Source organism: Anopheles coluzzii, chromosome 2 (assembly GCF_943734685.1).
Source record: "Anopheles coluzzii chromosome 2, AcolN3, whole genome shotgun sequence".
NCBI lineage: Eukaryota > Metazoa > Arthropoda > Insecta > Diptera > Culicidae > Anopheles > Anopheles coluzzii.
In genome coordinates, this window is record NC_064670.1 from 38,759,945 (window position 1) to 38,785,676 (window position 25,732).

The 25,732-nt window shown below is 47.8% G+C and overlaps 1 protein-coding gene across 19 annotated transcripts in view; it reads left to right on the plus strand.

Annotated features, from left to right (window-relative positions):
- LOC120947776 (tight junction protein ZO-1) overlaps positions 1-25,732 on the plus strand; it is a 46,834-nt gene that overhangs the window by 9,309 nt on the left and 11,793 nt on the right. For 6 of the 19 annotated variants that reach the window (XM_040363459.2, XM_040363453.2, XM_040363455.2 and 3 more), the window contains exons 3-6: positions 4,611-5,298; positions 22,169-22,338; positions 22,465-22,909; positions 22,994-24,775. In XM_040363459.2, the coding sequence (XP_040219393.2) occupies positions 4,611-5,298; positions 22,169-22,338; positions 22,465-22,909; positions 22,994-24,775 (3,085 nt within the window). Of the gene's footprint in view, positions 1-556; positions 673-3,925; positions 4,443-4,610; positions 5,299-9,265; positions 10,113-12,981; positions 13,258-13,637; positions 14,211-14,770; positions 15,486-22,168; positions 22,339-22,464; positions 22,910-22,993; positions 24,776-25,732 lie in introns of those variants that run through there. The other 13 variants (XM_040363458.2, XM_049607741.1, XM_049607740.1 and 10 more) reach the window with 13 other exon arrangements.

The window sequence follows — 25,732 nt, forward strand, 5'->3', positions numbered from 1 at the left end:
GTATGTGTCCAGTGAACTGATCATCGCGAAACTGCGTTTGCCAATTGTCCACTTTTGACGTCTCCCACGGGCGAGCCACGTACGGCGTGATGCTCCTGCCAAGTCATCCCGGCAAAAACCCGTTGGGGCGGCCGGGGAGGGTTCATCTGCCGGGCGATTGATTCACTCAAGCCTCTCACGCCGCGGCTTGTGTGACGCTTCGTATGCGCGTCGCGATGAAACCGATTATCGTGTTTCGCCTCCGGTCGTGACAGTTTTGCCGACAGCCGAATGTTTTAAATTAGAACACATGGGTTTGGGGCTTCCTCTTTTCACTTCTGTTTTGTTGTTGTTTTGGTTGGTTTTGCTTTTTCAATCACCAATTTACGGAAAGAGGCCATTCACCAGGGAGGGGGGGGGGAGACGAGAGGGAGGTTGTATTTTGCTGGGGAGACTCACTCACTTGTGATGCTTCTCGCGCCGGCCCATCGCACGCTATACCCATCTTCGAGTGGAGGGTTTTTTTGTGTGTGCGCAGATGATGAGGATCTGCTCGAGATCAAACCTGGCCTTTCTCGCCGGGGGAAGCAGTATCCTCTCACGCACGCACGCGGTCGGATTGCTGGTGGTGGCCAGTCGCGATTCGGTTTGTCTAGAACGCGGTGTAGATCTCGTGTGTGTCTCTAGCGGCAGGTTGACTTGTTTTTCCCCCGTTCTGTTACGTTGTGAGCAGATTTCAATTATTTTTAATGCATTAAAATGAACCTGAAATGCATACAAAAACAGGGCAAAAATAGTGTTCGTTCGTGCTGTGCGGTTGCTGTGTTTGTTGTGTTGAATTTAACGCAATTTAATTCTGTCACGTTCCATAACATTCTTATGGCAGACTGTCCCTTGAAGCAACTATTTTGTGGTGGTTGTAGCTTGTGCGCTTTTTCCTGTGAAACGAAACAGCAACAAAATGCGTGCAAAAAGATCGAAAAGAAAAGTGAGATTATAAGCAGGGGCAAGCACAAAAAAAATAAGAGTAAAGTGTGGCCGCCAGACGGAAAAGTATATTTTTGTCACCAGACGGTGGAAAAGTTGCGAAAAACGCGGTGACTGGTTGACTGCCGTGATCGCACACCCGTGCACAGTGCAATGTCCCGTGAATAAGCAGTGGTAGTGGGTTTTCCGTGATTTTTGTGTTTGCGCTAGATCATCGTAACACCTCGTACCGCGCCACATATTGTTTATAGTGCCGGCCATATTGGTGGAACAAAGAAGTACAAAGTTCATACACACTGTACAAGAAAATGTGTTACAAAAAACAGCAGTAAACGTTTGCTTCTTTTATTGCCCTTTATTTATCGGTCCATATTTTTTGCAATGCAAAGTTTCATCGTGTTTTTTGTGTGCCTATTTGTTCAACCACATTCAGTCCAGTGGGTTGTTAGGCCCGCATTCTATGGCAGTTTATAAATCATCTCCATCTCTCCACTCGAAATGATTTATACGGCTAAATGAATGCACATGACAGCGCATCCGCGACCGATACGCGATTTCAACCTATATTTTCACACTCTGGCTCTGGCGATGCTCTTCCTCGATGCGCCACCGATTTGAATGCGCGCCGTTCCTGTGTGGCGCTTAAGTGTCGCCTATCCAGAACGAAACCGCACCACCCGTCTACATTTATATTTAGACAAACTCCTTCACCGCAGACAGTTGCAGTTGTGCATCGCCTGCAGTTGCAGGCACCGTGGCCACTAGCTAGCACTCTAAGGCGGCAAGTGTAACAAGTGCGCCCGCTTCTTCCTCCAAGCGAACTGATTTCGATTGCGCAATTGCGGACACACGCCGTGAATGATGGGAACTTTTTGAAACGAATGAATGTTAGGCGAACGATAGAATCAAGCAATCTTCGAAACGGAGCTTAAATGGAGCAAAAGAGGTGGATGAATGTAATTTATGTTAAGTGGTAGAGTGTAAAAATAGTGTCGAACAAGAATGAGTGAAGTAATGTAACAACGTCACGTTTGTGATATGCAGAAAACGATTAGATTTACTTTTGTTGATGATTTGTTTGATGATGCTTAAACGCTCTTCTTTCTGTTGTTTTTGCTTATGGTTACAGTTTTGTGTGAAAAAGTAACGATCCCAAATGACCGGAACACAAGAATAACAAGCGGGATGATGGTATGGCTTAAAACAAAGTAAAGTGTAACCACGAGCTTCACTGGCCGCATGTAAAGTAATCAGAGAAATGGGAAAACGACAACAGCCAGCAGCACAAGAATGCGTGCCGGGATCATCACACGGTAGCTTATGTGAAACTGAACCTATTTTGTTCGAAATTCGATCGGTTCCACCGTTCTCCTGCATCGCCGTTAGGCAGAAGCACTTCGCGTTGCACAATTCGTTAGCATGTTAGTTTTACGCAGATAAAATGCTTCATTCCTATGCATGGTTGTGCGTGTGTCGTCGTTCTGCTGCTGGTGGATGTGTGTATCAGCGTTGTACCCCGCATATCGTTCTGAAGTGCGATCATTCGAGCGAAGCGGCCAGGCCAGCGCAGCGATTTGACTGCGAAACTCCATCATGTGCGGTGTGCGATCCATCGGGGCTGGTCTCTAATAAGCTCAGCTGTCTGTCTGTATTATGTTTGTCCATATGTGGTCCAACATCAACATCGGGTGTGTCGATGACTGTTCCGACGGGTTCGGCAGCAGATCTCTCTTCAACCCGTCGATGGGGCGGCAAGCTAAAATGTGGTATTATTTTTAGGGCAACTGTGTGATATTTTTATTCGCCCTGTTTTTGGAGTGCTAGAAAGGGGTTGTTTCAACGGGGGTAGATGGAGAAGGGAAACGGTGGTGGAGGAGAGATGATTTAAATGTTTTTACTGTTGCTTGATAATTCGCTACTTCATAGAAGCGCCATTTTTACCACGTTTTCATTCGCGCTTCCGTATCCGTGGCCGGGACAGGAAGGATGATAAGCTGTACCGATATCGAAAATGTACCGTTTGTTTCAATCGATCAGATTGGCGCAGGCAGTTTGAACGGAAAGATGTATAATGCTGCTAATGCTTTTCACCACTCTGCGCCACGGCGGCACACACCCACCAATCATGATCATGATCATCTTCGTGATCAGTTTTGGCCGACTGGCTCTCACGAATGCCATTAGTTTTCATTTCAATTTCCCATCGTGACCTTAGGTGGGGGTGGAAAACGGGGGGGGGGGGGGGGCGGTGTGGTTGAGCAAAAACAAAATCAATCACAGTGAAAACTGGAGCAGCCTGAAGCGCCATTAAAACATGTTTGAGGAACTGGAGAAGTGAAAGTGATTTCCAAATGATGCTTGCTCATAAAGTGGAAAATCGTCGTAAACTCTATTACGATAGAGATAGATTTCTTCCTTCTTATACAGATTTTTTTACACAAAAAATTTATTGAATGTGAAATTAAGAGCTCTCGCAATATTTGTGGCAAAATATTCAACAAAACAGGTATCCGGAAAAGCTGTCTCTACTACCCATGAAATGTCTCTAAGAGATAAAAACATTCCCTTTACTTGATTCTATTTTTTCCCATTGAAAAATTGGTTTGTGGTCTTGCCCTGTACGAAAGTATGTGTACAGACAGACAGGAAAAAAACACGAAACAATTTCAAGAATGCGACAAATGCAGCAATAGGCATAACAAAACCCAAAAAGAAATGGATTGTTGTTGTTATGTGTGTGTCTATAGATGCGAGCGACGAAAGAATATGAATGGGACACAGACGAAGAGAGCGTTAGGGATGTCCCCTACGGAGAAGGTGTTTCGTTTTCGCTGCAATAACCGTGTGCCAGGCGTTAGCGTATTTCGTCCCATTCGCTAACGACCACATTCCTAGCGTCGTTTTGTCGAATGCAATGTGGTTGATCGATGCTGCCGGTGTATGCTTCCTTGCTTTTTAGGTGCGCTCAAGAAATTTAACTCTGGCGTTATGTTCTTCTGAAGAACCGTTTTGTGTTGAAGATTAACTGGATGTAGAATTAACTTTTAACGCAGAGCTTCGCGAGAGTGGTAGATGTAATTAAAGGCATCATTTTGTGTACAGTAAAGTGGGTAAAACAACTCCTAAAAGTGACACAAAATGGACTATCACCAGATGAAAAGGTTCACGGGCTACGATGGTACCCAGTGCGATTATCCCGGCTGTCGGCGCCCTGTTTCCAATCTGTCCTGCTACACGGTGCCGGAAAACTGTGCAATATCGTACGGTGACGATGCGGACGAACATTTCCTGAACAGTGTAACAACGTCCACGAGCAATGCGACGACCACGGACGAAGACTGTACGGACGATTGTACACCCGTGCCCACCCCGACCGCCATCGGGGCCTACCATCCGCCCGACGGTGGTCCACCACAGTTGGGCTACTTCGTACCGATCAGTCCCGTGTTCTTTCGTAGTCCACAGTTTCGGAAAAGGTATGCTGGAAGTGTGGAACGGATTGGGTTTGTTTTGTGTGTTTGATTTGTATTCAAATGGCTTTCTTACAACAAATAAGGCTTACTTTTGCATTACATATTTCCCTATTTGCAATGCATGTTTTGCTAATGGTTTTCTTCTTGTATGTTCTCTCTCCTTACCTAAAGGGATACAATCGACTCGAATCGGTCGCGTAGAAGTACAAGCTACTGTGGTACATCGACACCAACTCCTACGACAGTCCCGATCGGTAATACCGTTTCCTCCCGCCGATCATCACTCATCTCGGCCACCGCGTCAGCGGCCAGCAGTCAACAGCAGCACCAGCAGCAACCACCACCGATCCCACAGCTACCATCGAAAGCGCTAGTCGGTTCGGCGGCAGCACACATCGAGCTCGGCGAGAGCAAGTTTGCCGTTTCGAACAATAACTTTAACAACTCAGCGTTAAGCAGCAGTAGCAGCAATAGCAACAACCAAAGCAACAACAACAACCATCAACCATCGAACGGCGGTAGTGTCGCTGGTTCCGCGACCGTTAATGGCGGTGTCGTCCCCGACGCCAGCGTCCTCAGCAGTATCCGGCAGGCGTTGGGTCAAGGGCACCACCTGCCGCCGTCGAACAAGCGGCTGCAGAAGTCGGAATCGGCCGCCTACTCCTACTTTAATCCAAAGCGATTCAGCTCACCGCCGTTCGGCGAAATCCTTGGCGGCACGACTGATCGGCGACTTAACTTGAAGAACAAAACGGCCAGCCTGTTCCGCAGCAAGTCGAAAAAGGAGCAGCGAACGTACCGGTCGGTGAACGATGCGATCGAGGTGCTGGCCGATCAGGTGGTGGAGGACGAGAAGGCGGTAAGTAATCCGAAATTTTGTTTTATTCTTGTTCGTTTCGCTAGTCAGTTTGTATCGTTTATGCAATGTTACGAAAGGTGGAGGAAAAAAAATAATGCAATTTAATTAATGGATTTTCAAAAGCATTGCCTACCTTCAGGCGTTTTCAAGACAGTGCTGCATTGGGTGTAACTCCTTCTTGCTCAACTTCCAACTAGTTAAAAAAACGTCTAAAAACTGGCAGTGAAAAGCGCAATGATGGTCATTTTACTATGTTTAGCAACAGCATAACAAACACCTCGCAATCGCTGCTTTACATCGTTTTGGTTCGTCTTGTAATCTCTTTGCTACAAATAAACACTCATTCGAGAAATCGATTCCTCTTCCATGTTGCTTCATGGCACACGCGTATCCTACGGTGGGGATTTTTTTTTGTACTCCATTTGCCACTCCATGTTTGTTGATTATTCAAAAAGTCATACCGTCTGGTCTGGTTCTTAATTGTATTACGTCCGGCGTATAAATATGCTAATTTTGTATGCACCGGGCGCGGCCTGGTTGAAGGCGTTTGCATGCCCCAAACACACATCCACACCCATACCGACCGTCAACAAATGGATTCGCCAATTGAAGAATGTGAAGCAGAGAGGGACGGAGAGTGTCAGAGCGAGAAAGAGAGAGAAGGTTACGCACCCAGTTTTTCGAAGGGATTGCCGCGTTATGCTAAAGAGTGGAAAATAAAACAATAACAAACCCACATAGGACACATACTTGTGCAGCAGAAATGTGGGAATATAGTGCGCTGGCGTACGGCGACGCATTTTGCTCCTCTGGCCGGGGCGGGAAACATTGCTATGCGGCGCCAGCATTTCATGGCACAGGATAACGCTAGTTGAACATATTATGCTCGCCCTAAAATAGGGGATCCATGCTTAGAGTCATCACACTTTACTTTCCCCTCTCGTAAACTACCCTCTGACTGGCGGTGTGTTTGTGTACGTGATGCGCTTATATGTGTGTGTGTGTGTGTGTGTAATTCGAGTGGCAATGGAAAAGGATATGGGTGTAAATTAACCAACAAAAATCCAATCAATCGAAACTAGCCGCACAGGAGCACACGTTCGATGAGGATATCTTCCGAATCAATGCGCGAGACACGTGGAGAGAAAAAAGGGAGAGAGCGGGTCATTGATCGAAGGACGATAACCTAGCGCGCATAGTGCACGGGTGGTGTGGGGGATTGAACTGAAAGGCAACGTGGACGTGGACTGGTCGGCTGCCAGCCTGCCTGCCTACCTTGCTGTCCTTTCTGCAACCGGCAGACGGATCCTTCGTTTTGAATTCAATCCATGTCTGTGCCGGACACAACCGTTGTGCGTGTGCGTTTGATCTTGTTTTTGCTCGTGCGTGTCGCAGCAATATGGTCGGTTAACTGGCGTCTAGGCATCGTAATTGTCCACCCGAAGTGCACTCGGACTAGAACGTGAGGGAAGGGTAGGCTGTAGGCCACCCGCGGGGCCAGCGGAAGTACTGTATATCGGAATCGGAAGTCTGACCCGAGCGCAGGGATCGTTACATCCATCCTCCCCTTCCTAGTGCACGCTGCTCGGCAAAGGAAAACATTGGCAGTGCGCATGGTCACGTTTGGATTGTTGGACGGTTTTGCCAGCCAGTTGACCGGCTTCACCTCAAGGTGGTTGTGGGTGAGCTACAGGGGGAGGTTGTGTTCTCTTCCTGCTCCTGCATCTACGAAACTGTAGCTTACAGTAGGTTCACACCGTTCGAGATAGAATGTATCGTGTTTGCTTTTTTTCTTACATTTTGCCGCTTCGACTTCTGGGGGTGATGATGACGGTAAGGATCGGTAGGGAATTGAACACACGTGAAGCGGCAAACACTCCCCGACGTTCAGGTGTAGGAGAGGGTGGTTGTACCATCGTTCGTCCTTTAACCGTTGGCTGAGTTTAGACGAGAAGGGGGCAAAAGAAGACACTTTGTAGCGGATAGCACGCGGGTGAATGCAGGAGAAAGCGCATTGCCTATGATGGGACAAACTTGCCCCTGTAGTCGATATTATTTGGACAAGCCTGTTGGGTTGATGTGGTAGTTCTGTGCTATGCAGCATTTTTTGTTTGTGAAAATATCATATCTTTTTTGCACAAGCTTTGAAAAATTAAGTTTAAAGCCGTACGATCATGACAGAATAAGGCTTCTTTTTTCATATACAACATAATCATTACTACATTGTCTATAACAAAACAAAACATTTCAATAAAAACTAACCTATTTATGCGTTTTTTTTTTTGGTAAAGAAAGGCTATGTAATTCATGTTGTTATTATTTTATAAAGAACATCGTTTTTACATGGCTCTTTTGGGACGTGCATTTGTTTGAAATGTATATCCATTGTGGAGAAAAAATACTAATTTAGTACTGTTTTTATTAAAGTAACTCTGACATTCCTGCTATGTAAAGTTGCTGTTGTGGATTAACTACAAAAAGGTTACCAAAACTAAACATTTATAATGCTTATGACAACAAGCTTTATAATGACAACAATTAGTGCTTCATTTTAATATTAAATAAATTGGCAATACATTTTGTACAATTGTCCTAAGGCTTTTGAACCAACCTCATGGACGAACTGTGCCATGCGTTCGATAAAAAAAAACAGTCGCGGCACTCGTGGGTTATCCACCATATCATCGCGGCTATATCGCGCACGGCGAAGGGTGGAAACTCAGCGATGGTGTGAGTCGCTGCTGCTGCTACTGCTGGTGCGATGGTGTTGTTTTCACGAGCGATAGCAGTGTGGAAACGATTTTCCATTTTCATGGACAGCGAACGTTTACCACGAAGACGACAGGGGCCGGCTAGCCTGTCAGCCAGCCAGCCAGCCAGCCAGTACGACAGCTTCGAGTACGACGATGGGACGAAGTCTCGTGCTTTTTACTACGCGGTCGTCGTGTGCCATATCTCGCGTGTCGTTTGTAACACTTCGCTTCTAGCAGCCAGTCGTTTCTAGCACGCCGTGCGTAAAAGTTCTAGTCCTTTGGCCTGTACACCGCAGTTTAACTTCGGCTTGTGAGTGGCGTGAATGTGTAAAGTGTCCTTGTTTCGTTCGGTGGTTCGGATATGCAATTTACGTCAGTTCTCGACAAAAATGTGTCAGTTTGGGGGGACTTTAAGATTAATTTTTGAGGGTTATGCTTTTTCTTAATGTTGAGTTTGTCTGTTAAAGTGCAAAGTATTAGTAGACAGTTCGTGTAGTTTATTGTTCTCAAAATACCCATAGGAAGTGTCCAAAAACATGACTAATACTCTGTTTAAAAATACTAAAAACAGAAGCATTACTTTCGTTTGAGATTTTAAAAACATCCGCACTCCTCGAGCTTACTGTTGCGTATCGAAAAGGGGCGTTTTCATAGTGCGATTAGGGCTTACAGCAGAGTGTGGTCGCCGCCAGTGCCGAAAGAAAATCGAAACTACAACCGGCAATACTCTAGCACCGACCAGTGGCCTTCACAAACCTCATCCATAATCGTTACCGTTCTTTCGGTGGCTTTACTTGAACCTCCGAACCTCCGAAATTAGTGGCGCATATCTGTTTTTTTTTACCTTTTGCTTGTGTGACGGTGTGTGCTGTTGGTCAATCGGACCGCCGTGATGTGCTTCGTGCGTGAAATTATGATGAAATCGCAAATCGTAGCTACTGACCACAACGTGTACACAGTGGTGCAGGGGGCGGTGTGTTGGGCAGTGTAAAAGGGGTTGAAAGGTCAGCTTGTTCCATTCATGAGCCACTGGCCGATCACACACACATACATACATACATACACGTGTTGTTTGTATGCTGAACTACTAGCTCGCTTTGGAGGGCGTACCGAATTGCAAGCGTATAAGAAAATCAATTTTCTTGTGGCTTCATGCCTTCCCCTATTCCTTTTTCAAGTGCGACCGCCTGTGTTGATTCGTCGTTGAAAAAGAAAAAAAACGGTGCTGTTCTCTTGTTTTCTTAGAGCGTTGTGCGCCTGCCGGCAAACGGTGGAAATGAGATTGTTCTAATTTAATTAGCCCAAGTGGAACGCGCGCGCGAAGACGGCGGTGTTGCCGAAAACCAGGGTGTGTGTGTGTAGCAAGTGTTTGCTTAAAGGAATCGAAGAAACGTAAATGCTGTTGTAAGAAACGGTTGAAGAATGAAGTGATTTTTGGGGTTTGTGTTTCGAGCAAACTTGCCCAGTGTGACGGTGTGACGCATAGCAGGAATGAAATTGCCAAAGTGGATAAGGCGTACGCCCAAATCAAATGTGGGCGTCAAGAGCATCGTGAAGTCGTCCGGGCACAGCTCGGACGGGGGTGGCGGCAGCCAGCGGCACCGTCGCAAATCTTGCTCGGGCTCGTTGAAGGGGAAGCGCAAACGAAACTCGTACGTTTCGTCCGCCATAACGACGAAAAACTTTTACCCTGCGGAACATTTCTTCAAAACCCCGGCACACCTCGACGGCCGCGGGGAGGATGCAGACAAAATGGCACGCTACCGTACGCTGCCTGCCTCGTTCAGGAGTGTGCCGTATCAGCAGCAGGGTGTACATCCTGCCGGGCTCGCGGGTTATTACGGATCGCCGCCGCCACAGCACCAGCAGCAGCAGCACCTGCATCCGCTTGGACTGCCTAACTACAACGGTGCTGTTCGCAATAGAACCATAGCGCCGCATGGTATGCAATTGGCACAGCACTATCATCCACCCAATGGTATGCAATACACGCAGCAGCAATATCAGCCCAACGGTATGCAATTGGTACAGCATCATAATCTCCAGAAACGCTTGCAACAGGTAGGCCCTTAAAGCGGTTTGAATTGTGAAAATGATTCTTAAAACATGATTTATTTGAAAAAAATGTTGAAATATTTATGATGCTCTCAAACTCAAATTGAGTTGCTAATATGGGTTATTATATGTTTGAGGTTATATTATTGTGGACACACTATGTTAGAAAATATAAGTTTAACTATTAGTGAAGCTACCTGAATTGCAGCAAATTAATGGAAAACTGCCCGTTCTCTCCCCTTTTAAAAATAGCTTTACGTGGCATTATTCTCCTTAAACTGTGCTATGACTGAAGAGAATTTACGTGCTTTTGAAATCGAGCAACAAAAAAAGCACAAGGAAAAAGCAAACCATTCTTCAAAATTTAGCGTTTGTTTGACTGTGCCAAAAATCTCTCACAGACCAGACCAGAAGCGCGGGGTGGGGTTCCTTGTCTGTCTCCACCATTCGTCGTAGGGTCGGGCGTTAAAGTCTTTCGTTCTGTGTTTCTTCCGTGGTGACGACTCTCATTTTCTCGACGATATGCAAAATGAGCACGCGGGGAGAGGCTCGCAGAACAAACGAACATAGCGAAGCGAAACCTTCTTTATGTAAATTCAATACGAAACAGCCAAAAATCCTCCGTCAAGCCAAGGATTTATGGTTGACGGAGCAAAAGTTTTTAAAACACACCGGTTTTTTTGAGGCACGCTGTGGTTGGGTGTTTCGTTCGAGGGGGGATTTTTTTTACTGTCGCCCGTTGCTGTCCGTCTGTCAATATTGACTTATATTTTTAGCGAACTTCGTACGGGTGTGTCCGCGGTGGTGGTGGTGTTACCGGCTGCCAACGATCATTCTGGCTGCGAAAGGTTATTGTGACTGGAATGGAAATTTAACAGATATAAAACTTTGATAAATAGCGATGTGTGCCGATTGGTTTTTGGCACAAATGAAACTACTGAAAAAAATGAAAATGGACAGAAAATAGCATGCGTTTTGCTTGCTTCTGCTTCTCTGATCTCTTCGTAACAATGCAACAACAGTAGCCACTTCGGATAGGGGTTAAAACGAATCAAGCTCAAGATGACGGTTTGACCTTTGTCAACTACCATTTCGTCAATCGCTCCCTGTGGCGCTTGTGTTTGTGCTCCTAATGCGGGCTCTATCAATTTTATCTGATTTTGTTTGTACGAAACAATTGTTATTTAATAAAATACAGTTTTTTGAAATCGCATTATTTTGTTAATGTAAAGTATTTTACTTTATTGTACAAAATAAACAAGCTTTATTTACTTTTTCCTCTACATTTTATACGAAAACTATTTGGTAACAAAATATGCACAAATTTATTCTGCTATGAAAGAATTGCCTTTTTTATGAGCGTGTGGATTGTAGTGTATTGGAAGCACAACAAAGAACAGAAAGCAGAATCGTCTCAGAGAATTGCCAACGACAAACGTCATCGGCGAAGAATTCGGTCTCGGCCGCTCAGGAAGAGAGAGGAATATTTTTGGCACGTTGTTGTGGATCATGCTTGCAGCTGAGACGGTTTTGGGGATGATTTAAATCGGTATTATTGAAAGCACGTATCGTTTTAGAATAAATTTCATCGGTTTGTAGGTACGTATTACCGTGTATAATATGAATTTTATTCTTTTTGTTTCTTAAACGTTTAAACGTACGTTTGCTGTTGCTTTTTTACTACATAAGTTTGACTTCAATATTACCTATTATTGTTTTATTTAATATTAATTCAAAAAATAAATTTAGGTATCAAAAAAAAATATCCTGTTACCAGAAAAGTTTTATCTTGGTTAATCCTTACCTCTGGGTTGTTTGGGATTAAATCTACAACAGGCTGGATGCTTCAATAATCATATTGCCTATTAAAAAACAGATATCATTGCTTTTTAAAATCTAACTAGCTCTTCACTCTTATAAGACTTGTAGAAACAAATTATAGATAATTGTAATATAGAAAAAAGGCTAAAACTGCTGGTTAGTTCCATTGCATGATCGTACGATCGAACCGGCAAAAAATGCGATGCCCAGTGTGGCCATTCCATCGCCCATACACACATACACAGCACACCATTCCTGCGGCACGCTGTGCAAGTGTTGCCGCTTTGGCAATGCCGTGACTCACACGATAAGCTCGCCGCCTTTCGGATCGGGCGGGCCCTGTCGCGAATTCATAATCTTTGCTTCCCGCCAGCGTCCTTCGGTGCCCCGGTCTTGCACACCCAATGCCAACCCGTGTTGCCCTTTGCCTGGTAATCCGGCTACAAGTCGGTGTATGCAGTTGGTGCACCCAAAGCTTCAGCGCTGCCGTTGCAGCGTTTTGTACGCAGGCAAGATTAACGCGAAAAGCTTTTCTGCTGGCCGTACGAACATAAATATCGCATTCCTATGTTGGTACGCTATCTCGCTCTTCCCTTCTCCTCCCTTCCTCCATCTCTAGCTCTCTTTCTCTTTCTATCTCACTCTCGTACCGTCCCTTTGCCCTTTTCCTCTCTTTTTGTCCGTCTCTTTTTTCTAATGCAAATAAACGCTTGTCGATGAAGGGCCACCAAGAGGACTGTGCATGTGTGTTGGTGTGTCTCGCAAGCCTGTTGCGTCTCATGTTTTTAAATGACTGCGGGCTCTCTCTTTTTTTCTCCTTCTCTCTCCCTCTCTCTCTCTCCTTCTTTCTCGCTCTCGTTTCTCGGACCCTTGTTGGGTCGAGGTTTTTTTTCATAAATCAACCATGCCTGCGACTTCACGACGCGATGATGGCAATGCTGATGACGATGACGGTGTGCGACAGAGAGCCACTGAAGGAGTGCGTGCGGAGAGAAAGCGAATAGGCCAGCTTTTTTTCCCTCGGCTCGTTTGGACCGGGGGTCCAAATCAAATCGCTCGCGTCGTCCATTTTATTTCGTGTCTCCGAGCGGTCGGCAAGGGTCTGTCGCGTGATCCTGCGCGGCCGTGGTTTCTTTTGCCCGTGGGCTTTTAATTTCTGACTGTGCTGACTCTGGTGTAAGCGGTGCTATTGGTGGTTCTGTTCGTAGTGTATGTGTTTGGCAACCGTGCCCAAAATGTGCATTCGTTTTAGCAGGATAATCTTGTATATTTAGGGTGAATGAGTACGGTAAAAAGGATCTCTCGTGTAATTTCCTCTATAGCGTTTGTGGTATGTTTGTGTGTGTGTGCATGTGTGTGGGTGAGAATGAGCATAGAAAATCTGGAAATTAATGATTGTCTTAACACGACCAGCATCGATAAGATGATTTCCTTTTTCTGACCGAAGGGTCTGCAGCGTGGCGTCCACTTGAAGTTTTAGCACGCTGCAAAATTCCCATAAGATGATGCTGGAATGAATCTGTTCGCAATGTGCATGTGTGTCCGTGCGTCCGTCAGTACATAATTCGTGAAAATATCCTGCAGAGTCCGTGGCTCATGACGAAGAATAGCAGCTTTACAAAAGCATTTAAAAAGCATTTGAAAATAGTTTGCCAATGTTCCTGGGGCTGATGCTTGAAGAAGAAAAAAAAACTTAACCAAAAAAAAAGACACACAATCAAGACAGGAGAAAAGAAGTGTACGCGTCTTGTGTGTGTGTGTATCCTCTCAGGGGTGTGTTGCGCTTCGGTAAAGAGAACGTTCGTCGAAACCGCGCCTGGCCAACAACAACAACAAAAATACAAGAAAGGGAAGAAAATCAAAAGCTTCTTAAGATTTCGCGACCAAAGGAATGAGTGTGTGTATGTGTATATGTGTGTATGGCAAACGTGTGTGCGAGCGAAAGAGAGCGAAAGCAACGCAATATCCCACCGTCATCATCATCATCATCATCATCATCATCATCACTGTCATTGCCTGAAATCTTTGGAAGCTGCTCGATTCGCTGTCTCATTCGTCGTCATCGTCGTCGTCGTCGTCGTCGTCGTCGCGAAGCAAACCGCGTCGCCATGGCGATTGAAGAAATTCAAGCACGCCAGTAGGCCGTTGCGTGTCCGTGCGCATACGTGAGCTTTGTGCGTGGTGTGCGCATATTCGACGGGGTGTTTGTGTCCGTGTATGTGTGCGAGCGTTGGTTAAGGGTGGAAAAAGGAACCCCTCTGCAGGAGCCCGCAGCCAAAGTGTGTATGTGTGTGTGTGAGTGAGAGTGACAGGGTGTATATTCGTCACCCAATGTATCTTTCTCTCTCATACTCTCGCCTCGTTGCTCCCAAATCAACAGGTACAAACAAAAATCCAGTTGTGTTCGAAGTTTTGGTTCCTTTGGCCGAAGCATGCCATGCTTTGTGTGGTGACGGTGACGGCAGCATAAAAGGGAGAGACGGGGACGGAACGAAAATAAAAACACACAGAAGATAAACCGGTCTCGGTCGTTTGCGGTTCCACATCCACATCGATATAGGGAAGGAACGCCACCCTCGCCGGGTCTTCTGCTTTGTTTGACGCGCATTCTGATGGTTGTTTGTGTGTATGTGTGTGTGTGCATGGTCGGATTCTATGTGCATTTCGTCGAGTTAATGCGCTGGTCCCTTCGGTTAAGATTTGTAGTGTCCGAGCCTGGAGCGTTAAGAATGATGTTGATGTTGGTGATGCTGGTGATTCTGGAGTGATGGCTTGGTGGTGGTGCGGTGTACCTGCCGGGCCGACAGCGCAACCGTCATAAAATATTTCCCTTTCCCTCGTAGGATTTAACAACGTACCTCTCTGTGCCTTGGATGATCGCACACTGGCCAAGGCGAGAAGTGATCCGAAGTGAAAAGTGAATTTTAGTGCAACGAAGAACGAATTCTTAGTTTATTAATCAACGACGCGGTGTTCCGACCGAACCTTTATGATTATTTGCTCGACCCACCTCGAACTAATCGCCAGACACATCCCGCCCAACGCCCAAACCACTCACAAATACTGGTCCGCCACGGTTCCGCTCCTTCGCCCCGGGGCTGAATTATAAATTCAAGGTTTTCTCGCTCGAGACATAGAAACCCACACTCCACTCGCTTACCTCGCTGTGGCTCGCTGCTTTCTATCGAGCCGAGAAACCAACCAGAACCAGCGAAGAAGCGTCTCGTGCGTGGGTGTGGGGGTGTGCCGTGGTGTGCCGGGTGGCGGTGGCGGTGAATCGAAAGGAATGCTGAACGCACCTGTTTTAGGTGCAGCAGTAGCAGCGGCAGTAGCAGTAGCAACAGAATTATCGGTACAGTTGTTGATGTGTACAGCGATCCGGAGTGTCCAGCGCGTCGGGTCTGGTTGTGACCGGTGGTAGAAGGAAGCGGTACGCCCCTCGGACCCGGTCCGATTCGTGAAGGGGCGGGGGAGTACAGCAGGATGATGATGGATATGCTCGGGTCGCCGAGCGGCGGCAACCAGTTGCCGAACAACCACTTTCACAGCGACTCGCAGGTAACGTAGGGGAGGAGGGGAGCATTAATGTCTTGTTTACGGGGCAAGCACATTCTACGCGGCGGCGGCGGCGGCGGCTGCAAAGGAACGAGGAATGTCGTCCACGGGTTTGGAATGTTTATACGAAACCGAAAGTTTACAAACAGTCTTTAACTGTAGCGCATGAAGCGCTTGGAACGAAAAATGTCACAAATCGGGTTGGTCTCATGAATGGCGCGGCTCTTTTTTTTTTGCTAAACGCCCCTGCTGGCCTATGCGGAACGCTGTCTTATTATTATCGTAAACACACGCAGATCGCCTAGAGATACACGTTTCGGGCCCTGCTTGAAACAGATCTCGCTTAATGTCGCCTTCGGTTGAAATGGGGCCCGGGGGATTAAATATCGCGCCCCGTCTACCCCACAGCATGGTCATACACAATGGCAGCGATTCATCGAAGGGCTGAAGTGAGCGTTCATTTCCTCTATTCCATAGCCCCATATCGTTGGTATTTATGTAAAAAAAAGAAGTTAAAAGAGAGAAATAAAACACTCACACCGAGTATTGCACACGTTGGCTCAAAGTCGGTTTGTTTTTACAGCGCGCGCGCGGGCACACTGGCCGCGAATCCGGTTACCTTGCACATTGCACCAGCGGATCATTATTACACTGCCCCCGGCAGCTGCAGTTGCAGCATCTTTGCATTGCGTACTGCATGCTGGCTGCGTCTCGAGACGATGCGTATCTCCGTGCGGTGCACTTCCTTCCCGTCGTCGGTGGGATGGGGTCGCTTTGCCGCTCAAGACGGGCGTTGGCTTTCGCGAGGAAACCATTATCCATCGTTTATCTTTAGCTTAGCACGCGTTTTTCATCCGATCCCAGCCCGGTAGAGGTTTCTTTCCTTCGCGCAAACGAATGCATTGCTGCACTTAAGTTGGCAAATGTTTGCAAACGGCCAACGAACGATGTTGATTGTCCTTTCTCTTTCTATAATGTGTGACGTGTGATGTATGCTGCTATTTCAATCAGTCAGTTATGATTTATTATTTACTTGAACTATGGGAACATATCCTGCCTTTAGATTCCAAGTAATAGTTAAAAATGCATTGGATTTGCAAATTTAAATTGCAATGATCTACTCCCAATTACCGATTGACCCGAGCCCTATAATTAACCCTTCATTTACATGGCACTCTTGTGACATTTTGTGTTGCTTGCAAAAATTGATCTTTCGTCACGCTGCAACTGACCCATTAGTGAGCAATGTGCGCAACTGGTGGAAAGCATAAAGTCATGCCACACTCAGCATAACAGTGTGGTATGTGTCCATCGACTATGCTTGCATTGCGCATGCTTTAGCGCACAGCAACGCAGGGACAGGACATTACCGTAATCGATGGAAGGAAATGGCTTTGCTAGAAAAATGACAACTTTAAATGGCTAATCTTTGGTGCCTGTTTGTTTGTGTGTGTCCGTTCGCAACCCGTTTGCAATAGATTTGATCCTCAAACTCACACACACACACACAAATACCGCCATCTTCTTGCACTTGGAGTGTTTAAATACTGCTCGAATGGCACGCGTTTGCATCATAGCAATATATCAATAAATTAATCACGGTGGTTGCAATCTTGGCAAACAGGCTCTCTTGCATAGCTCCCCCTCTCTAGGAGGTGTTTGTAGTAACAGTAATGGTCGTAGTAATGCGGATAGTAGAAACCGGTGTTGAGGAATCGCGATGTGAGGAAAGCCAGTACAAGCCACAAGACGCTACAACACACACAAACAAGCGCGTGCGCGCACCTTTCCGAAGCCTTGGCAGCTCGTCGGAGAGCTTAGCGCAAAGCCACCATGGCACTGAAGAAGCTGAGCAGCAAGCGGGGAGGTTGCTACGGACGACGCCAGTGGCAACGAGAAATAACGAGTAAGGGAGAAGAGAACGACCCCCCTGACACCAACCAAAGGGAGAAGGAAAAACTCGCCCGACCAGTTTTACCACTTCTTCGTGGCAACAATGTCCACCTTCATGTGGTGTCCCTTCGCGATCCTCCCTCCCTCGTGCCCTTCCCTCACCACATGCGCGTGTGTGTGTGTACACGAGCGCGCGCGCGCTTAACTAATGCCGGGAGTGTGTTGCTTCACGTCTTGGCTGTCTCTCCCTCGCTCCCTCGCTCTCCCGATACGATCGTGTTGCGTGCGGAATGTGGCGGGTTTCCGAGGCAATGAAACGTGTCTTGGGGGATTCGAAGACGCTGGCTGCTACAAGGTGCACAGGCAAATGCAATCCAATCCAATTCGCCGATGCATTTTGCTGCATTGCCGTTACGGTTTGCTTTGTGATGGAGCAGAAGGAGGAGAGGAGAAGGAACAGCATGGGTTGGAGGTGGCGTGGGTAAGTTTCGGAGGACAAGTGTCAAGGAACGGGGATGTACATTGCTTGCGTTATGCCCTGCTTGTTATGTTTCTAGCACTACCGCAACAAAAATGAATTAACCGGGTGGAAATGCATTAAAAATGTTTTACAATGATTGCCAAAGATAATCTCAACAGCAGCCCCAACAAGAGAAAGTCAAAGGCGTACATTCCCTCCCAAATTGAACAATTGAAAAATCGTTTCTTATGATTGATTTATCGTCAATGAGTCGAGGAGGATCGCTTTATTCCGCCTTATATGGGTTCGTTTCGCCACAATCTTTGCCTCATTACACACCATATAAAAATAAACCCCCATTTAGCGAGTGTATTTGCTCAGCGCTTTACGATCTGTGTTTACTCGCATGTGTTTTTGCGCATTCAGCTCTTCTTCTTACGCCACTTGCTAAAGCCGAATGAAGACAAGGGAATTGTCCAAATGATGTAATCGTGCGAGGACGTGTGTATGTTGTTCCCCCTCGACCCCCAGACTGCCACTAATTGACACATTAAACATATTTATCCCTCATGCGCTCGTACCTGTACCCAGTGGGACGCACCCAACACGGGGGGACACACACGAGATGGCTCACAGATGTAGGCCGCGATCGGCTCATTACCACCACCAACCGGCTAAGATGCGTACGAGGCGAATGCTGATGATTTGAAAACAACCTACGGCGCCCAATGCATGCATGCGGGGTGCGTAGAAAACGGTGAAAGTGCATAAACGATTGACGCTCTAATGAAGAAGGCTTCGATAATGCGTGTTTCCGTCCAACCGGTTAGCAGCACAACTCGACTGCACAGCCGCGCGGCTAAACGATGAGCGAGCCACCAGCCGATCGGTCACTTTCCGCGCAAGATTTCGATCGATTGCGTGATGCTAATGAGAGATTGTGCGCGTATCAGGGAAGGAAAGTGACACAGACACACTTTCTTGCGCGATGTCTTGCGAGCGTCTAGCGGACGTAGTAACGTAACGAAGCGATCAACGTTGGCTGCGATATGTAAAGCTCAAGGCTCTCTGGGTAGGCAAACGGTTGATCGATAGGATCTTTCTTCCGGTTGGAGCGTGTCGCATCGTATGCATATGTAAGTGGTCTTAGAAAGTGAAACTTTGTGCGTTTTTTCCATGAACGAACGACACAGCACAGGGAGGAGGGAAGCTACATTATGTTACTATTGTCCACCAGCCTCTGCTGGCGTGTTTGAATGTATTTTTATTTATTTCTAAACTTCCTGCCCTGTTTAATACTACCTTAGACAAATACCAGTAAACGGCTGCGTTTACGTTTCGTTTTACCTCTCTTACGCAGGCATAATGATGTGTTGTACGTCATTTTTTAAATGGCCCAACGGACTCGTGGCCTCGTGACCAACCAACAGGCCACCTTCCTCCTCTCCAGCCACACAATCGATTAAAATGTTTTGCTTTGTTGCTGGCGCACTGCCGGCCTACCGTACACACCGTAGTAATAGTGTAGTAGCACACGGCTTTAGTTAGCGTCCCACTTACGATCGATCGACAGCATTACTCCCTTCGCTCCCCACTTCCTCTTGCGTCAATGTTTTGAGGCAAAACCCGTAAGCATGTGCTGGCCGCTACCTTTTAATGGTCAAATAAAAAGAAAGGCAAAAGTTCCTTCACGGCCACACACCACCCCGCACAGATAGGACAATAGAGAAAGAGAGAAAGGGATGTGAGGGAGGTGGCAAGCTAATAACGCCTTCTCTGGGGTGGTGCAATGCGCTAGAAAGATGCCATTATACAGCGACGAAGGGCGCATGCTGCTCGCTCGCTTCTTTCGTGCATAAGCTTTCCCACAAAGGGTAGAACCGCCTCGCCAAACCTGCCTGTGACATGGAGGCGGGCACCGGGGGGGGGGGAAATGGTTGTAGCTCAACTTCGATCAGTAGTCAGTCACGGTGATGGCGGTGGTGGCATGTGCACGGTTGTGGTCACTCACTCCTATCTAATGGGTTTCTGGCGCACAAAATCTGTCCGGAGCGCGCGCGCGAAACTGACTTGATTCGCGATCGATCGGTGCAGCCACAAGACACGTTGATCGGCGGTCGAGGAATGTTGCATGAAATTGAACGAAATCCATTTGGCTCGCTTATTATGCACGTGATCGCTCGACTGACACGAAGCGAGAAGCTGCGACTGTTGGTTGGATCGTGTGAATTTAGTGAGCTTTTTTCCCCGCTATTTTATTGCCTTTTTTGATCACATTTTGGGACTTTGGTGACGTGACATCATTATTTTCAGTTTGGATGGATTCTTGTATCTAAAAGGCTCCTATTTCTTTTCCACCCATTCCATTCTTTTTTGCTTTCCTTTTTCTATCTAAAGCAACTAGAAAATCAATGACGACGGCCGTTACCACCCGTGATTAACATGATTTCTCTTTTATTTTTCAATGCGGGCCACCACATCACGTGCTTCGTTTGCCGATCGTTTCGATTTGTCAAACGTCGAACGGAATGATAACGCTAATGATGCTAACGATAATAGTGTGAGCAGCTTATTTGTGTCCGATCGCTCGACGGTTTTGTTAGAGTCCAACTGGTGGATGAAATACTTCTCTTGATGTGGGCCCTTCACCATCAGAAAACGGGGGCGACGGCATTTTCTAATGTATAATAGCATGGGCACGGCTAATCATTCCGTGTAGATAGTAATAATTAAAGTCATCCTTTGCTAGCTTTGCTCTGTCCAGTAGCCTTTTGTGTTGTCGATGGTGGTTCGGATTTTTCATTCGTTCCGTGATAGTATCTGCGATAGCATGGTCAGCTTGGTGGACAGGTGAACTAATTGTCGTCTGGCACCACCACCACCACCACTGCCCGTAAGGTGTTTTGTGCTAAATTTGCTTTGCTTTCACCCCACAGTTTGAATAAACATTTCCTCCCAATCACAATTTTCTTTCCAACCATTCAAATCACTCCTAGCACATGGCTAACAGTAAGCGCCCACTAAACCCACAAACGACGGTCCACACAATGCGGCACACCGATTGCATACTAGTGCCATTGTCTCGTAGCATCAGCAGCTGCCAATTCCGAACCAGAAATCGGAGAAAGTGTAAATTTCCGCTACGGTTGACAGTAAATGTGTGTCCCCTCTGGCTGGTTGTGTGGAAGATTGCTGCGCGCGCTGATCGGGCTGCGGAACAATCGGCAGCTAATTAGTATCCAATTTTTGACGAAAGCTTTATGATTCCTGCATAAAATAATGCGCAAATCATTACGTTTCTCTTGACACTTGATGGTGGAGGATAAGCTTATGTAAAGTGTCTCTCTTAATAAGCTTTGTGCTAATCAGCTAGCATGATAGGCATGCTGCGAAAGTCCCCACACACAGTCCTCAGCACTGCTATTTGTTCTTTTGACTGTTTGTTTAGCATACAATAATGACTCCACATTCCTTAGATCCTTTCCTGAGTAAAAAAAACCGGCTGCAACATCGATCAGACAGACACGTCGGACGACGGACGATCTTCGAGCCTCGCCACGGCTTCCTCGGTGGCAGTCGCGAGGCCAACGTTGAGGTTCTGAGTTTTAATTGAATTAAGCTTGATTAAAATCATGCTCCGGGCTACACTGCCAGCCGCTTGCCATTGAAAAAGATCGAGTTGTAGTTCCGTCCAACATGATGATGCGTCTTCCACTCGATCGTGGCACGGAAATATGGTTTTATGGTTTGTCAATGGGCATCGTTGTTGATGCTGCACCATCCAGATTCCATGCCGGATTAAGCACGAGCAACACAGTATGATGGGTATGCGGGTGCGCTCACAAACATGCATGCGACAGCTATTTTCTCTCCCCTACAAGCCGTGAAAGACCGTTGAATGTTCCGACGCGTACACACTCGTTCCAGGTTTGGCTTATAATGTACACACATGCCGCTTACTGAATTACACAAACACACACACACACACACTCACACGCACGAGTTTTATATCGTATCTTGCCCGGGAGAAAGTTTCGCCAATTTATTATGACTAAAGAAAGAAAAGTACACACAATAAACAATCGCAATGGTGTGGTTCGAGATATGAGCAGACAATGATATTTGTGCACTTTCCCCTATTTGCTTAATTTATACCCCGAAATACCTCGAAACGGAGGAAGGTTCGCTTCTTCCCTTTCGATGATAGCTTCGTTTTCTGTGATAAGCCGTAAAATAAGATATTGTGCCTTACCTAACTTTTTGTTTCTGTTTTTGTTTTGGTAAACGTATTAACATGTGTTTCTTTTTTTCTTTCTTTCCTTTCCAATTACAGCTCGAGAGAACGTCATGGGATTATAGCACGGTGACACTTTCCCGTGTGACCGGCTACGGGTTCGGCATAGCAGTTTCCGGCGGCCGTGATAATCCACACTTTGCCAACGGTGATCCGTCGATCGCGGTTAGCGACGTGCTGAAGAATGGTCCCGCCGAGGGCCAGCTACAGTGAGTGCTTTCTTGCGTGTTTCGTACAAATAGGAAATGGCAATATGTTGACAAACGGTCACGTCAACATTTACATCCACTTTGCATGCTCACCTCCCTCTCTCTCTCTCTATCTCTTCCTCACAGAGTTAACGATCGCATCATTTCCGTGAACGGTGTGTCGCTGGAAAACGTAGAGTACGCCACCGCCGTACAGGTGCTGCGTGACAGTGGCAACACGGTGACACTGGTGGTGAAACGGCGCGTACCAAATCACAGTCTGATGCATCCACTTCCTGGTGCGAATATGCACGGCATGGCTGGGCCCGGTGGTGGTGGCGGCGGCGGCGGCGGCGGTGGTATCGGTATGTCCGGTGGACCACCAGGGGGACCCAGTGCTGGTGCGATGGGTGTGGGCATGCCGGCTGGCGTAGCTGGCATGAATTCCCATCAGCATCAGCACAGCATCAGCTCCACTGGTCTGGGGCTCGGTGCGAATAATGGATCTCAGCAGCAAATCAAAGTGATCGTCACGAAGGCAAACAAAAAGGACGACTTTGGGATCGTGCTTGGCTGCCGATTGTTTATTCGGGTAAGCTGATGGGAAGGCAAAATTGGTTGTTTTGGATGTGAGCGTGGGTCTAATGCGCGATACCTTCATGCTTCTTCTCCGCAGGAAATATCTTCCAAAACGAAAGATCAGCTGGCGGCCAACGGGTACTCGCTGCAGGAAGGTGATCTGGTGACGCGCATCCACAACACCAACTGCAACGACTCGATGAGCCTGAAGGAGGCGAAGAAAATCATTGACGGTTGCAAGGAGCGGCTAACGCTCGCGGTGCTCCGTGAACCGAACGGCATTGCCGGGGGCTATGGTGGGGGTGCAGCCGGTGGTGGTGGTACCGCTTCCGGTATGCAATCGCCCGTCTACTCGCACACAGCCCAGGTGTCCAACTGTAGCAACATGGACGAGAACTATCTCAACGGGACCGGCGGCGGTTCGTACTCTGGGCAGAATTTATACGTACAACCCCCAACCAGACCGTCCGCGATGAGTACGCTGCTGGCGGACGATAAAAGCAATCTCACACCGCGGGGCCGATCCAGGGGACCGCTGACGGATATATCGCTGCAGCAGCTCGATCGCCCCAGCACACCGCCGGGAACGTCCAGTCGGACGGCGGACGGGGCAGGTCATTCGCGATCGCGCAGCGTTGTCGATGAGCCGCCGAGGCCACCGCCCCCACGGGGAGAAGACTTCTACGCCACGCGCCGTCAGCTGATGGACGAGAAGCCACCGACTACCGAACCGCGGTACATCACATTCCAGAAGGAGGGCTCGGTCGGTATCAGGCTGACGGGCGGCAACGAGGTCGGCATCTTTGTGACGGCGGTACAGCAGAACAGCCCCGCCTCGGCCCAGGGCCTGGTGCCGGGCGACAAAATCCTAAAGGTGAACGATATGGACATGAACGGAGTTACCAGGGAGGAGGCCGTCCTCTTTCTGCTCAGCCTGCAGGACCGCATCGAGCTGATCGTGCAGTACTGCAAGGAGGAGTTCGACAGCATTACCGCCCAGCAGCGCGGTGATTCGTTCCACATCAAGACGCACTTCCACTGCGATGCCCCGACAAAGGGCGAGCTGTCGTTTAAGGCCGGTGACGTGTTTCGGGTCATCGACACGCTGTACAATGGTGTGGTCGGTGCCTGGCAGGTGCTGCGAATTGGACGCGGCCACCAAGAGCTCCAGCGAGGCGTCATTCCGAACAAGGCACGAGCGGAAGAGCTCGCCACGGTGCAGTTTAACGCGAGCAAGAAAGAGCTCAATGCATCCGAGTCGCGCGTAAGCTTCTTCCGAAGACGTCGCTCGACGCACCGCCGCTCGAAGTCGCTGTCGCGCGAAAACTGGGACGATGTAGTGTTCTCGGACGCCATCTCCAAGTTCCCGGCGTACGAGCGGGTCGTGCTGCGCCATCCGGGCTTCGTGCGCCCGGTGGTCATTTTCGGCCCGGTGGCGGACATAGCGCGCGAGCGATTGATGAAAGATTTCGCCGACAAGTATACGGCCCCATTGCAGGACGATGATAAGGGCTCGTCCAAGTGCGGTGGCATTGTGCGCCTGTCGAACATACGCGACATCATGGACCGGGGCAAGCATGCGCTGCTGGACGTGACGCCGAATGCGGTCGACCGGCTGAACTACGCCCAGTTCTACCCGATAGTGATATTTTTGAAGGCGGACACCAAGCACACAATCAAGCAGATGCGCCAGGGGCTGCCCAAGTCGGCGCACAAGAGCAGCAAGAAGCTGTTCGAGCAGTGCCAAAAGCTGGAACGCGTCTGGTCGCACGTCTTCAGCACAACGATCAATCTGAACGATCCCGACACCTGGTACCGGAAGCTGAGGGACTCGATCGATCAGCAGCAGAGTGGTGCAGTGTGGATGTCCGAGACCAAGGTAAACCCATCCTGCTGCCCCCTTCTGTGGCGTCCTATGGTGGTAGTGGTTGATATGGGATTTCTTTCTTTCTTTGGAGTAGTTGGTACTTGGTGGGAGAGTTTGTGGGATAGGACATTTTTTCTCTTAAATTACAGATTTTATACCGAATACATGAGAGCGTGTAAATCGGTCATACATAAGAACGCTACATGTTGGATAATTGTGTTCAATTTTATATTTAGATTTGACGTTACATGCGGTTGAAGTACATGCACATCTTGCTGAGCTGATATAGAATCATGCCTAATTACGTTACATTGTTTCTTCTTTTCTTATATTTATCATTTGGTGTTGGTCGGTGTACGTGCGGTCCTTCTTAAACTTTCCTACTTTTGTTCGTGTCGTTCGTGTTTTTTACCATCCCTAAATCATGATTCCTAACATTCACTAGCGGGTGGAATTGGCGTCCGATATCTTTCTACCCTATCTTCCTCCTCCATGCCCACTGTCGTGCTGTAACTATGTGTCTCCTCTACCGCCTGCCAAAATAAGTGTTGGAGCAATGTCCAGAAATCCCTACCGCTACTCGCTGCCCGCTTCAAGCTTCAACAACTCGCTAACCGCCCACTCAGTCCCCATTGCTGCACAATATGGCCCACAGCCAAATTACGCTAACCACTTCAATGCTATCAAACCTGTTGCATCCATTCCCACGCATTCGCTGCAAAACTGTCGACCAAACACTGTACTCGGTAGTGAGATCGGTGGTGGTGGTGGTGCTGCTGCTCAAATGATGCATTCCGATGCCCGGATGGCATCCCCGTCGGTCGGCGGACGACGACCGGGCAGGATGGGCTACAGCGCTGGGTTGCATCATTCGACACCAACGATCCGGCGCTCGACTGTCAGCCTGCATGCATCCTCGTCCTATGGTGGTAAATCGTCTACAGCAACAACCGGCAGCTCGGAACAGCT